At 37.1% G+C, this 16,501-nt stretch overlaps 1 protein-coding gene across 1 annotated transcript; it reads right to left on the bottom strand.

Annotated features, from left to right (window-relative positions):
* Window positions 1–650: 650 nt before the first annotated feature.
* Window positions 651–1,381, bottom strand: LOC113342270 (linoleate 9S-lipoxygenase 5-like). The gene is made up of 2 exons (XM_026586864.1): window positions 1,348–1,381; window positions 651–1,000 (listed from the first exon to the last, which is right to left on the bottom strand). Exons 1-2 carry the CDS (start codon window positions 1,379–1,381, stop codon window positions 651–653), a joined length of 384 nt encoding a protein of 127 aa, XP_026442649.1.
* Window positions 1,382–16,501: the final 15,120 nt, after the last annotated feature.

The raw sequence follows: 16,501 nt of genomic DNA on the forward strand, positions 1-16,501 counted from the left end.
CACCAAAAAAGATGCATAACACATTCTGCAAACGCATAACGAATTATGCAACCATTTTCTCGACTGCATAACAAATTATGCATCTGCATAACAAAGTTATGCATCTATAACAAGTTATGTAGCCATTGTTTTGGTTGATTTTAGTGCGTACATAAAAAATTGATGCATAATGCATTATGCAAACATATTTTCGGATGCATAACAGGTTATGCATCTATTTTCTCGATGCATAAAAGATTGTGCAATAAATTTCTCGATGCATAATGCATTATGCAACCATATTTTCGGATGCATAACAGGTTATGCATCAATTTTCACGACTGCATAACATGTTATGCAGATATTATTGTAGGTGCATGACAAGTTGTGCAGTCTTTGTTTTTGTTGGTTTCAAAAGTGACGAAAAAGTTGATGCATAACGTGCTATGCAACCGTTTTCTGGACTGCATAACAAGTTATGCAAAAAAATTTGTAGATGCATAACAGGTTATGCATCCATATTCATAGCTGCATAACAACTTAAAACAACACCCAACAGACTAAAAACCAAATCTGATCTTGACATGTTATGCAATCAAACAACTTATCTCCTTGCAACAAGTTTTTCCATGAAGATATCACCTGCATGTATAATTATAATAACCACATAATTAGTAATGAAGAAGAAATGGGAATTTGAGGGGGTTTTCGCCGTCAGAACGAAAGAGTTCTTTAACAAACTCTAAGTTGAGGCTCCAATTTGATGTCAACAAATGGGAATCTCCAGTTTGATTAACTTCCTGTCCCTGGTATCCTTCGTAAAGATGCAGCACGTCGTCGAAGCTATCGAATTCATTAGGTGTTTTGTCAAACATTGCTTTAATTTCTGGACGAACGACATGACCCAGTGCTTTCACCGCATAAGCTATAAAGTCTGAGAACTTCAACTGACTAAATTTTTCATCTCTTGGAATGTATATGTTCAGGTTCAATATAAACAAGCGAGTTTCGTAATTTGGATCTACAAGTAAATCAATGAATTTGTATTAAAAAAAATATGATCAAAGAAAAGAAAAGGTAAAAATTGGTAAATCTTAGAATCGACATAGGAAAAAAAGTTTAAGCAGTATAAATTATGAAACCTTTTTTGTTTGGTTTTCGCCCCGTCCTTCCTCGCCGAGGGTAAGGTAACTCAGTTGAATTTCCGAGAATGGGACGGTCGGTTCCCAAATCATTGTACAGTGCATAATCATCGTATTTCAGCAGCAAGTCTTCTTCTTTGTTTAATCGACTAGACCCTAACCCCAATTCTTCGTCTCTGCATCAAATCCATGTCCAATTCTCGATCTGAACCCTTCAAGCACATACCACATTTCTCTAGTCTCTGGAACTTAACATTCATCTCTATCTGATTCTCTCAAGAAAACCAAACCCTAGCTTCAGCGGCATCAGAATCAGGTGTTTTCTTCTTCATCTCAAAAAGAACCAACTCTTATTGATGTTCTCTGATAGAAACAACTTCACATCTTCATCAGCAGCTCTCTCTGCCCATTTCTTTCTCGATTTCGTCTGCCTCAATTTCAGATGTAATAAGGAGATATTAATCAACTATTTGGCAGAAAAGTGGAAAACCCAATAGGTGCTCTTGCTTTAGTCTCCACAGAGCTGTTAGGGGTTATCAAAGAAGATATGCAAGGAACACTAATCAACTCCTTATTGTTACTTCCACCACAAATCAGTTTAATTTCAAAATCTCGATTTCATTTAGGGTTTTGCAAATATACCCAAAAGAAGAAATCCTTGAAGCCGAAAGAGGAAGGCCTGGAATTGATCCCCCAACATCTGACAAAGTAGCAAAAGAAATCAATTAGTTCCGGCGAAGAGATTTTGCAGTGGCATAACATCGAATGAATGAATTTAATATCAAATCTCCATTACCATTCGTAGAAGAACAAAGTAGTCCCGGCGTAGGAAGTAGCAAGGAAATAATCACGAAGTAAAGTTTACTCGAAAAACCAAAACTACATCGCAGAAACAATACTCCTCGAGAAGGAAATCACAGAACTTTTTTGTGCGTGGAAGAAGGAATAACCTAATTTTAATAAATATGGGTTTGTGAGAAATTTTTTCTCAGATAATGGGTGCGCGCCTGAACTTTTCTGGGCGTGGGTTTCTTAGTGTAAGAAATCTGAAAAATGGGTGTGGTAGTAGTTTTCACATGTAGAAATTGACGTTTAGTCCCAAAGTTAGTGGGCTTTGGACATCTTAGTCCTGTCAGCTTAAGCCTAGTACGTTCTCGTCCATTTTTCTGAAAATATGAACGTTTTAATCCTTTTTTGTACGGGTTAATCCTTTTCTTAAAAATCGTTTTTTCATAATACCTGAAATGTCCTTCAAGTGATTTCATACCCAAAAATAGATTATTTCACTTTCAGTCTTTCAGATAATGGATTTTCGGAAAGAGAGGGTATTTCGAGAGACTGTGAAGAGATGGATGATTCAGTAGCGATTATTCTCTATGAATGCCTTCTCCAATCTAAATTAAGGCTCATACATGTAGATATAGTTGTTTTTCTAATGGTGAATGAAGAAATTGATGATAATTTGCAGGTTACCAGAGAGATTGAATCTGAGATTGCAAGTGTTTTGAGATTAAAACTCTCTTGGCGATGAAAGAATCCGATCTGATGAAAATGGAATTAGTTTCTTCGATTGAAATCAACAGCTTGACTAAAGTTTCTGCTAATGCTTTCATCTACATCTAGGTATTTTTCTTAGCTCAGTTCATATTTAATTAAGTTTAATTCTCTCAAAAAATCATCTCAAGTTATCATTTTAGGAACTCTAGTTAAGATCTAACGTTTGGTTTACGGTTTAAACTCAATTAGTCGACGTTCCTTTTGATTGCGGAGGATTCAAAGGTTGTATAAAGAAATTAATTTCAGATCTTTTTATATTGAATTTTACTGAATTTTTGATGCAATTGTAGTAGATGCAGAAGAACCAAAAATGGTGTTACCGACTATATACTTAATCACATAATTCGGTCCAATATCTATAAACAACATAGTTTTACTATTACTAAGCAACAAGCAATTGAGTTTGTCCCACTTGCTTTCCGAGTGCTCTATGTATCCATATTATGATTACATGTGGTAGCTAGTCCTTAGTGACTATAGTGAATAGCCAAACAAATATGATAGGAAAATAAAATATTGTCATCATGTTAGTGGAAAAATCTTGCACTAGTTTTTCCTTTGTATTCATTTAGTTAGTATCAGTTGTATTTTCATAACAAAAGTATTCTATCGAAGCTCCACTTCAATTTCAGAAGAATGGATCCAATACTCTTGTTCTGGATAGCAAATGTTCCTTACACAATCAACTAGTATATTTGAACCTCCTCTGCGATGGGATAGGAGGCGATGCCACAAATGTTGATGCCGTGCATCTACAGGCTCAGAATTTATCTTTGGCTTTACTTTTTTTTGTTTTATTAGTCTTCTTTTTTTGTTCTGTTTTGGACACAGTCATCCTAATTGCTTATTTTCCAACTACTGTGATATAAAGTGATATAAATCCAGCAGTTTAATGACATATTTGAGCCCGTCATTTCTTTATGAAATTTAAAATAAAAATAGCCTTTCAGTTAAGAAACTATTGTCTTGATGCAGTTCATTTATTAACCAGAAATGATGATAGTCACAGAGGTTAATTATAAGAGGAGGTTCACTCCAACATTATAAGCATCGTTATAGATATCTCTCGAGGGATCGAACACTTACGTTTAAATGGCATCATCCATCATGATCTTAAATTGGCAATCATTTCCATTTTAGTTTAGTTTGTCATTTCCTTTTATTTTATGATTTATACCATTTTTATTTTAAGGATATTGCTATACAGATTCATTTTTGCTGCAAATCCCATGATTGCAGTTTCCTCATGCCTTCATAAGTAATTTGTCTTTTACTAACGTTCAACAGACTATGATGTGCACAAAATTGTTTCATTTTAATTTTTTTACTTCATTACATTTCATATCTATTTCAGTTTTTAACTTTTTTGCTTCATTATGATACGTAGTTCACTTGAACATACTCATGTTAATAGTTTTACTTCGTTTTCATATAATGTGATTCCGGAAAATGTTGGTACTCGGAATTTTATTGATTATGTAAGTGGTGAAAATGATGGCGACGAGAGATAATAACAGATGAATTTCTTGCTAGGATGGATCTTACAGATGATTTGTTGCATATGGTATGATGGGTGCGAATGTGTGTTCATATATTTGTTTTGGTTTATATCGACTTTGCTTCATTTTAAAATCATGTTTGTTATTTTATTTGCAGGTGTTTTCATTCTTGGATCATTCAAATCTCTGTCTAGCTGGCGGAGTGTGTCGACAAGGTTTGTTATTGAGACCGTAATGGGTTAATTAAGTTTTCGCCAGTGCATATTTCACCAGTGGTCTTTTGTTATTGAAATCTTAATGTGTACATGATTGTACACATGTTGATTCTTAATGTGCACATAGTTGTACACCTGTTGAACGTTAAGCTTATTTAACTTTTGGAATGTTGGCCTTTTGTTAATTGAAATCTTATCAACTCTTCCTCTACAAGTTGATTCTGTGGATGAGATAGATGAGTATCCATCACTTAAGGTTTGCGATGTTCCGAATGTTTGGTGGTTGTTTAAGTCCTATTGGACAATTCGGTAGTTTCTATTTAATAAAATTCTATCTTCACTTGGCGTTTCAGAGAAATCATCAAGAAGCACTGAAGAAGCTATTGAATGGTGAGCTGTTTCCAACATAGGTAAGATGCTTTAAGTTGAGATGCTGCAGTTTTGATGTGTTGTATTTTGATGCCATTAAACTCCTGAATTTTGTTTAATCCTGTTACTATAATCACCATCTATACCATCCCATCATTATGGCGGTGTGATGGTGAGGCATTACTCACTGAAATGAAAATAGTTTGGAAGAGTCCGAAGTGGCCAACATCATTTAAATAGCTTCATATCTATTGTATTATATGTCTATTTTTAGCTACGAGCAACTTCTTACTGGTCTTATCTCAGGTTCTAAAACAAGCTGAAGCTGCAATAGATGAACTCCAAAGTAAATCAAAGACATCAAAGGTAGATAACTCTGACTTGTTTTTTGTGCTCAACTGTATGATCGTAGTAAGTACATTAGGTTGCTTATTTTGTTCCCTTTCTTTAAAAGGTTGGTTAAGTAGATCTAGGAGTACCTTTCAGATCTTATGCTCATGCCAGGCTTCAAAAAATTTTGTTTCAGTTTTCATCCCTAATTACATAGTTACATTTGTCTCACTATTTTCATTTAGTTTGTTTTGATCTCTCATGCCTCTTATTCTATGAAAAACAAATGGGATTATTAGATATTTATAGCTTTGAGTAGAATATGAATTTCATCTCTTTTGATATTGAATTGGTAATGTGTACATAGTTGTACACATGTTGATTCTTAATGTGCACATGACTGTACACATATTGATCGTTAATGTGCACATAGCTGTACACCTATTAGTTGACGTGTACATAGTTATACACCTGTTCATCGTTAATGTGCACATAGCTGTACACCTGTTGATCGTTAATGTGCACATAGTTTCACACATTTCGATGGTTAATATGCACATAATTGTACACCCGTTGATCGTTAATGTGCACATAATTGTACACCTTTTTGATTGCTAATGAGCACATAATTGTACATCCGTGACTGATTGTTTAGAAATTCCCAAAAAAATGTGTTAGTGCTAACTCTTTTGTTACACTGGCTAATTTTCATCCTTCAAGGTTGAGTTTATCCAAATCGGGCTAATTTTGGTTACAGTAGTGAAACCTTCAGAAAAACATATTTTGTTGTTGTTTGCAGTGTAAAACTTAAAGGCAACTGTAACTTGATTTCTTAGACTTGAACAGACACATGATCTGTTAGTATCTCAAGTTCTCAACCTTTTTATTTATCTCAATTGCAGGTGTAGTGAAGGTCAAATACGATAGAGATGAGTCCCCAACTTATGTTGCTATGCTTGCATCCCATGCTGCAACACGATGCAAGGTATTTGGTCTAGTTGTATACTTGGTTGCCTTGATGATGCCTACCTTAATATTGGTCCTAACTGATAACATGATTGCGTGCTTAAGGCTTTCTTGGTTGAATTTGACTAGTACAACGCTCGTTTAATAAAATATATTTTATTGAGTGATTAGCCTTCATGGTCAGTGACATTGTTGATGTAGCGCTGCTTGTTTGTCCTTTTGCTCCGAGTACATGGGTTTCGTATGTATTAAATTTAGGAACTTATAAGAATTTAAGGGTCTAGTTAACACATCTGGCATGTATCATGTAAAGATAATTTTTAGTAGAACTTACAAGTGAAAGCTTTACTAGTCAGAGTTGCCTCCTGTTTTAAAGATAATTTTTATAACTTTCATGTTTTTTTTGCTAATGTGCACATACTAGTACAAATATTGATTCTTAATATGTACACAGTGGCGGATCCAGGATCTTATATTGGTAGGGGCACTTAGTAGAACTTTCTAAATTTTATTAAAAAATAACCTCTGAGTTGATACGTATTTCATACTTGTCGCCTACAAATTTTTGTACTTTTGATCGTTGTATGACAACTTCATTGTCTATAGCATCAAAGACATCTTTCTCAATGTAAAAAAATGAAATATTATTCATCCAGTCGTCTTCCATCCGTTCCATCCAGTCGTAATTATTACCCAGCGTTGATGATTCTCACCTTCAATGCTCATATGTTCATGTATACATTCAAAATTTTCTTAAGAAATTTTGTGAAAAAAAGAAACGATATTCCACAACTTAAGTTCGTAATTAGGTTATAAGCTTTTTATTTATAGTAGAGGCCTAATGACTCAGTTTAAGCTGATACCCATAACTAAAGGCGGTTTTATTTTTTGCCTATTTAATAGAAAAAGGGGAGTTTGTTTTTCATAGGTTAAGTGTGGTAGTACAAAAAGGGGAGGTTTTATTTTTTGCCTATTTTTTGCAATTATATGGCCATCCAGGATGCTAATGTGCGTGTAGGGGAGTTTCTTTTTCATAGGTTAAGTGTGGTAGTACAAAAAGGGGTTGGAGCCCAGCTTGTTGTTAGTCTCCCGACAAACTTCTTGTCTGATGAGAATCCTTTGGAATAATTGTATCTTTTTATTTTCTAATAGAAAAATATATTATAGGCATTAATTAGTAATTATCCTGTTACCTAAGGAATTTTTTTTTTAATTTGAAGTTTCGTATGGTAGAAAATATAAACAGATTCACGAATAACGAACAAGTTATTTTCTTTCCTTTTCTATAGGAAATTTATTGCAAAACATTAGTAGGATGGATATTTTTTTGGAAATTCAGCATGGGCACATGCCTAAGTGTGCCTGCATGTAGATCCGCCCATGTATGTACATGATTATACACATGTAGATTGTTAATGTGTACATAGTTGTGCACCTGTTGATTGTTAATATGAATGATCGTTTTTGTGCATGTTTTGCAGGGGTGTACATATTGATACACCTGTGTAAAAATTAGGTTTCCAATGAAAATGTAGGTTTCCCATGTTTTACAGAAGTGTACATATTGGTGCACCTGTGGAAAGTAATTCATATGAAAAATAGGTTTGTGTGTGGTTGTGAGTGATCGATTTTATGCATGTTTTGAAGCGGTGTACGTATTGGTGAACCTGTGTAATTCCCATGACGAAATAGGTTTGTGTGTGGTTATGAATGATCGTTTTTCTGCATGTTTCAAAGGGTTGTACAGATTGGTGCACCTGTGGAAAGTAATTCATATGAAAAATAGGTTTGTGTGTGGTTGTGAGTGATCGACTTTATGCATGTTTTGAAGCGGTGTACATATTGGTACACCTGTGTAATTCCCATGACGAAATAAGCTTGTGTGTGGTTATGAATGATCGTTTTAATGCATGTTTCAAAGGGTTGTACAGATTGGTGCACCTGTATAATTCCCATGAAGAAGTATGTCCGAGTGTGAGTATAAATGATCGATTATATGCATGTTTTGCAGGGGTGTACACATTGGTGCACCAGTGTATTATCCATGAAAAAGTAGATTTGTGTGTGGTTTTGAAGTATCGGTTTTAGGCATGTTTCGCAGGGGTGAATATATTGGTGCACCAATGTAATTCTCATGAAAAAGTAGGTCTGAGTGTGAGTATGAGTGATCAATTTCATGCATATTTTTTTCTAGGTGTGTACAAAGTGGTAAAACAATGTCTCGACTCTTCGTAAGCCTTCTGTAGGAGCATGATACATAATAGCTTCATTTTAATGACAACTTTTTCATTTCATCTCCGTGTATGCTTGAGCTTGCCTGATAACAAAATGCTGCAAAACTTTTGGCATACTTATAGCTTTATATGTTCTCAGTTCTCGTTAGTTGTCATTCTTGCCTACAAAAGTGTTCACTCTTTATCCAACATGTGTTGATAATTTTACATATGTTTATTGTTAATTAATGTGTGCATAGTTGTGCACATGTTGATTCTTTTTAAAGTTGACCATAGTTTTTGAATTATGAAGCCCTGAACCTGACTTTTATGACTACGGTCGAAAATTGGACTTCAATCTCATACATTGGGGTTGACTTATGGGATGACATAACTTGGATCTTATTTTGTATATTTTTCTTTTCGATGGAATTTGCAAAGAACGTCTTGACGATATGTATGTAACTGCAGTTTTTCTTTACTTTCTAGTTTTTTGTTATTTGTACAAAGTGGTGCCTACTTTTTTGTTTAATATTCATATTTGTCTACATACGCCCAGGTGTTGATAAAATCTACAATGTTTTCAACAATCAACTTCTTGCAGCTCTGAAAAAAATTGAAATTTGGTAACCAACTCGCGATGGAGAACATATGAAAGATAATTACTGAAGCAGATTGTTACCAATCACATCTTATCGCCCCGAACAAGGATGTCGTTGTCTCATTAAATCTTCGTTTATTACTATTATAGGCCATGCGGAGGTAGTAGTTGATACCGTAGGCATTACTTTAACTCACTGCCTATATTCCTTATCAAACATAGTTGTACACACTACTGTAAATTTACATTTTAAAAAAATGAAAATTATATAGTCATATGGGTATTTTTTTTGTAGATCTCGGAAAGAGCTTTCCGAATATATAAAGTTTGTGAATTTTGGATGAGCGGTTCAAAAGAGAAATTGGTTTTAATTATTTTTATATTATTTAAAGTTGCTGACATCATCATGAGTCACTTTGGACCAAACTGTAAATATTTGGACTAAATTGTAAATTATGAAGGTTATTTGTGTATTTTCCATATTTTAAATAATTTTTAGATTAATTTGTACCTAGTTGACTCGGTATGGACTAAACTATACTTTTTGACGCGTTTTTGGACTAAACCGTATTTCTTCCTCTACTAATAGTGCTTTGTACATCAATTTTGATAGGGGTTGGAATACCACAGCATGGAGATGATCTTTCCTTTCATCATGTTGGAAAATGTACGTCAAAGAATGGTGAAACAAAAGACTAACTAAATTAATACTCCCTCTGTCCCACAGTAGATTGACCCATTTTTAAATTTTATCTCATTACAAATGACTATATCATATATTATCATAATATCATTAAACTAGGGTATTTTTAAAATTATCTTTTTAATTAATTATTTTATTATATTAGTATAAAAAATACATATAATTTGATAGTTATGTTTATATTCGTTAGATATGTGTTTTAAATACTTTTCAATGGTTTATCGTAATATAGTTTGAAAGATAAATTATTTCTAAATTTTATTAATTATTATCCATAAGGATTATAATTATAAAAAATACTTAAAAATACTCGTATCTTCTCACTGCCTTAAGAATCGTACAAACTTGAACTAGATCACCTATAGAGGGATGAGAGAGAGTATAAATTGGAGTGTTGCTTTTTACTACTGTCATTTCAGCAGGATGTCATATACATGGCATGTGCTTGTGTCATAATGCATGTATGCAAGAAATTAGCACCGTAAACTCGCCAATGTTATTAGATTATACTGTTATGTTATGTTTTAAGAGCATATTACTGAAAATAACCTATAAAATTCAATAAATTTATTTCTTCTGGATAGTTTTTGGCCTATGCCATGTATTTGTGGTCTATCGTTTTTTTTACCAACGTGGAGAACGAGATGAGGTATGTAAAGCGTGTGAAAATACCAAACTATCCTCGACACTAAACCTAATAATCCTATACTAACCTAAAACAAATTGAAAAACCTGAATCATTTTTATTAACAAACTTTAAACAAAAAACTAAAAGCTGAAATATTTTACAATTTTCATGATAATCAAAACTAAAACCTAATCGAAAAAACAACTCAATTTCCTTTTTTTTTTTTTCTTTCAAACAATGATTTCGCCGGCTAACAAGTAAAATCTCTTCAATCTGTTTCTTTTAATAATGTCTGATCAATGATTTAACCGTGAAACTTTGAAATTCCTTCATCAATACTTTATGAAAATCAACCAGAATTAGTTGATGAATATCTATCACATCTATCGATTCTAGTTGATATTTTTCATGTTTGAAGAACATCGACCAGAATCGGTAGATATGGTAGGTACAAAGCAACCGATGTTGGTTTATACCCATTTATCATCTAATTATAGGACCTTTGAAAAGGGAGGGTACCAAGTACACCGCCAAATTTTTCGTTTAACATCATGTATGGAAAAAACCTAATACAATTACATGTATACTTAAACATCCTTAATAATATGTATATAAGGTTATCTCTTTCTCTTCAGAATCAGAAAGTTAAGACAAAAAAGTCCGTGAACCTGATTATGTAGAAGAGTACTCGGACGATCTCAAAATCAATATATATCCAAGATCAATCTTGTTGTATCCAAAAAATTGAATATGAATTCAGCCAAGTATGAAACTTGTTATCTATCTTTTAAGATACGAATTTTACAAGAACGAGTCTCATAATTGACCACAAGTAATACAGACTTATCTACTAAGATTGATTATGTATTACTTATGCCTATTCCTATTATAAAGATAAAACAATATAATGCGTAAAAGCAAAAACACAAGACACCAGAAGTTTTGTTAATGAAGAAAACTTTAACTGCAGAAGAACCCCGAGAGCTTTCCAGATTTGAACACCAAACTGTATTAAGCCGCTATAGACACCAGCCTACTATCAGACTTCGGACTGGAATGTATTTCGTACTAAATTCACCCTCAAAGCAATTCATCTGCAGTCGTGCTCCTTACGTCTCTGGAACCTCGTAAGGCTCTACGCAATTGATTCCCTTAGCTGACGTCCTTTACATCCTAAGAGTTGATTCAGCCTAAGTGAAGAATTTTGATACAAATCTGCCCCTAATATATAAGTCTATTTGATTTCCCTTTAAATCGATAAATGAAGAATTGTAAGTTTATTTGCAATAGACAAAGCTAGCAAACCTCATAAGTACGGAACAGTTACACTCAGTTAGTTGAGAAGCCTCGATAATTATTATCTCTCAAGAACAATCTTAAACTGATCAACAAAGAAGAGTTTTAGATACCTATCTTGAGGAATCACAAAGTACGAGAAGAACAAACTTTGCGATTTATATCTATCTCGTTCCTGAAATAGATTACTAAAACCTCGATAACAAAAAGAACAAGATCATGATACACAAATTACCAAGGTAAAGATAATGGGACCTTGGTTTACAAATCCCTAAGTGAAGTCAGTAAGTCGTAATCCTAATTATGTTTCTCAGAGGAAACCTAGGTTCATAGAAGACGACTCTATCAAACAACTAGGACACAAAAGTGTCATGGATTGAATTTCTAGGACACATAAGTGCCACATATTGAATTTCCTGGTTGTTTGAGTATCTCTATTTGTAGAATTTCAAGATAGGGTTGCTTGGCTATCAAGTTCAGATAACTTGAAATTCTAGTAGGGCTGCCCATGGTTCGGTTACAACAATTGGGGAGTGGGTAGCCTCTTGCTTTGAAATTCCTGCAGCTCTCAGAGTCTTAACGGTAACAATGTTGAATTCAGAGGCTGCGTCAATCAGCGTGCCAGCGAACTCAGCATTCTTCAGGTAAGCCGTAGTCAGCAGTCCCCAGTTGCACTTTCCAACAGCGCTTCCTGAGAGAGATTGGGATTTCTGAGTAGTTTCTTCAACATCAAAGAGTCGCTTGCCCGACACAACACGATTGAGGGTTGTAAATATGTCTTGACGCCGCGCCTTGGAGAAATATAAGATTTCGCACACACGCTGCATCATGGACTGCACGGTTTTGTGAACAAAGTCCCTAGAGAGCAAGCAACTCCTGACTGGAAGAGGATCTCTGTGAACTCCCTCATTGCCCATTTGAAGTTCTCCTGCCTCCACCTTTTCCTTGAAAATGCGTTTAACCTATTGCATTCATTGGTCGGGTGATGAACGAACCTGTGGTAGCGGCAATACTTGGGATTTGCTATTTCCTCTTCAGTTGGCGGGCGCCTGATAGGAGGCAGCTTGATAGCATCATCTTGTATCCATGCCTCCAAGAGTTCAATTACTTCCTCGATTGGGAATGGAAATCTAGGGCAGCTTCTCCAGCTTCTTGGCGTTGCGCAGGAGCTTTAGCCGCGGCCTTCCGAGGTGGAGCCGCCTGATGTGCTGGCATTGCACGCTTGGGTTGCTGCTCTGCCGCTGGAGCTTTCCTTTTTCCTCCTTCACTCACCATGCTTACAAAGGGACCAGTGTTATATTTCTTGTTGATGAGGCATCTGTTTCCTCGAGTTTCACGTGCGTCTTCACCTCTGGCTGGCTTGGTTCTTTCTAACAATGTTGGTGCTATTGTGTCCGACCGCTTAGCAGCTCCATGGAGTTCACAAAATGTCTGGAACGGTAGATTCTCCAGTAAGGCGCGATAAATGGAAACCATGCCATTGATGCAAGACTCCACCAATTTTTGCTCAGTCACGTTTGGGTCATGACAATCCAGTGCTTGAATTCTTAATCTCTTGACATAATCATTTGGATGTTCATTGTTTCGTTGAAACATCCTTCCTAAATCTGAGAAGGTGATTTGCTCGGATACAAAAAAGTACTTCTTGTAGAAAGCCGTAACCATGTCACACCAGTTGGATATGTTGTTCGGTGCGATGTTGTTGTACTAGGTGTACGCTCTTCCGGTAACTGATTTCGAAAATTTCTTCAAATGGAGGACATGATTGTACTCGTTTTCACCCAAGGATTCCGTAAATCGAGAGACATGTTCACGCGCATTACCAGTGCTATCATAAAGGGAAAATTGAGGAGAAGAATACCCCCTCGGAAGAGGAACTCTTTGCACTTCAGGAGGATATGGGGGTTGATGCTGATGCATGTCCACCGAGTTTCCTTTGTCTCGATTTCGAAGAAGTCGTTCCAAATCTTCACGCGTGATGAAATTGGATGGTTGATTCCTCTCCAATGGACGCTCAGGAGCAAAACGGGCCTCTTCGTCTACAAAGGTGCGTCCTGCTGAGGTATTGGCGCCGGGAGTATTAAAGGTGCTCCTCATTGGCTCTGGTTGGCGTGATTCCTGTGGTAGCCGCTCCGTTAGTGTCTTGAGGAAAGTAAGTACCTCTTTCTGAGTTGAAGCCATGTCTGTCTGAGCCTTAGAGAGAACTTCCTGTCTTTCCATCAAATCAGCAATGGTAATAGGGGGTCAGCCTCCTCTGGTTCCTCCGGTCTCTCGTCTTGATGGTGGAGTGGAAACGACTCTGGTGACAACTGGGGGTGTCACACTTGAATAAATATTGGAGATGGCAGCAGCGGCTCTGGCTCTGGTGATCGGAGGTGTAACGCCTAAGGGAATGTTTCCTGCGCCGCTGGTGTTGATCATGCTGACAGGTGGTATATTGATGTCACTGGAAGGAACGTTGATACCAAGGATGTTTTCAGCGTCGGTGGCCTCAGGGTTTGTTGCTGATCAGAACCTGAGCTATACCATCTTGAAATTGGGATTGTAAAAATGAAATTTAAATTGGGATTTGATATTGCAACCGAGAGATTAATCTCCCACTGTGGTCGCCAATTGTTTCTGGGTAAAAACTATTTCTGTTGGTTTTGGTAAATTTGAGTGTGTGGATGAGAAACAAATCTAAACCTAAAACAAATGCACTGCACGGGAGTACTTTAGATTCGAGAGATCAATCTGTACAATCCTGGCCTAAACCCAAAAATGGTCGTTCCAGTCTTGCTTCGGTCACAAAGTGAAGGAGAAGGGTTGGTCTTAGGGAGGGAAGCGAAGAAGGTGTTGAGACCAGAATGGTTAATTCTGAAGGTGTGGCTATTGGTCTTAGGTAAAACCTATTTATACAAATCATATTGAACGCACCCTGATCTCGTAGAAAGTGGGAATGATTGAGTGCTGGAGAAGTGGGGTCATGTGTAAATGCCAGAGACCACGTTTCCACTATGAAGGAAACTGGTTAGTTTACACCCACTACTTATTGTTTCCACTAACTGCCCTTCTTTCTGACACTTTCTTATAATGGGCGTGTTGCACGCCGCATGCTGTAAACCGCCAGACCAATACCCTTATGAGCATCCCCCAGTTTGTGACATATTTGATGTCTCGAGCATTTTCGTGGAAAATGTGTAGCAGATTGCTGAACGAGTCTTGTATGCAAGACTTAGCTATTCTGATTGTATGCCAACTAAGTCGCAGATAGCCATGTGTGGCAAGTCAAAGTCAAGAGACTTTCCGCAGGAAAATAACATGTGATGCTATTAGGCTTGTCTAGATTAGTCGCCTAAAACTTGCCACATGCCTGTCAATTCTGTGGCGAATTTGGACGGCTGAGATTGTGACCTGTGAGAAAGGGTGGCCGTTGATTATGCCACATTCTATCGGCATCTGATAATAGCAAAGTGGCGTCATTGGCATATGCCGATGTATGATGGCATACTTAACGCATGTCAGTGGCATAGTGGCGCCTGGCGTACCCGCGACAACTATTTGGCATATTGGTGTTAGACCCAAATATGGCTCTGACAAAATTGGCTCATGTTGTTATATCAAACTTAAGGCCTTAGGAGAATTACTTGACTTGGTTGGCGTTGCAACTTTAGCTAAATTAGGGTTTGGCATATCGAAACCCTAATTAGCGCGTGTGGCATGGCCGCGACACGGTGGCGTTTTGTGCAATCGGTGCCATGGCCATATTAAAGGAATTATGGCGGGCCATAATATGGGAATAACCACAGGCGCAAGGATGGCCACGGGTGATTATAGTATGGCGCCGTTTTTAGGGTTTGTCGGGTCCCACATGGCTCGTGGCATGTTGTAGGGCGAAAGTGGCGGAATTTGGGCCACAACTGGAAATTAGGGGTTCGACTAATGCCACTAAAGCAAAGTCGTGTTTCTGATTAGGAAACCCTAATTGAAGTCTGTTATGGCGTTGACCACGAACAGAAGGTGGGTTAGCACGTAGGCGCGCTATTTATGGCACGCTGACACGTTCGACATGCTGTTGCGGCAAAGTGGCACGTTCGGCATGTTTGCCATGCACGTTTGGCATGCCATTAGCATGTTGGTGCGGTTTTTAGAAATCCAATTGGCTTTGTGACCACCTGGCGACATTTGCCTTTTTTAACACTGTGGCAGGTTTAGAGCGACCCAATTGCTCAATAGAAAGAGGGGTTTTTAACACTGTGACAGGTTTAGAGCGACCTGATTGGTGAATAGAAAGAGGGGCCGGCCAAGAATGGGAGTGGCCACACTTCCACCGCGCGTGGCAGATTTAAAGCGACCTGATTGGTCTATGGGAAATATGGCCGGCAAGTATGGGCCCAGCCACAACTCATGTGCGTGTGGCGGGTTTAAGGCGACCTGATTGGTCGACAGGAAACATGGGACGGTTGGGAAACATGGGGTGTGGCCACTTGCAAGCGGCGCCGGCTGGACTATGGCATGGCCACACCTCCCTTTGTTGCTCCTCCTATCCCGCGGATCCTTGCTTTCTGATTTTGGGTAGGATTTTGCACCTACTAATCCACGGCGGATTAATTGCCTAGTTTACCTAAGTTGGGTTTCGACCAACGGGGTCTAATATACTGCGCAAGGCGCAAAACCCTAATATTTGCAAATCAGGTTAATATTTGAATCTTTTGAATTATCACAAAATTGATTGAATTTTGTGTGTTGACACAAAGTTCTTTAAGTTTATTGCCAGAGAGCAGTATGCTTTCCGATTCAGTACTTTTATGCAAGGACCTTAACCTTGATACTTGGAAATTCGTGCTACTATGCTGCGAGTGAACACAAATTGTCATGCCATATCAATATTAAGGGTTCAGGCGGGGAACATAGCACAGAAAGCATTCAAAGAAAATTATATTAATTGAATAATATAGGCAGGGTGCCGAAATTTACAGAATATCTGGGATTGTTGCTCCATGCACCATTCTGGATAAATTTCA

This window comes from Papaver somniferum, unplaced genomic scaffold, assembly GCF_003573695.1.
Source record: "Papaver somniferum cultivar HN1 unplaced genomic scaffold, ASM357369v1 unplaced-scaffold_35, whole genome shotgun sequence".
Classification (NCBI taxonomy): Eukaryota; Viridiplantae; Streptophyta; class Magnoliopsida; order Ranunculales; family Papaveraceae; genus Papaver; species Papaver somniferum.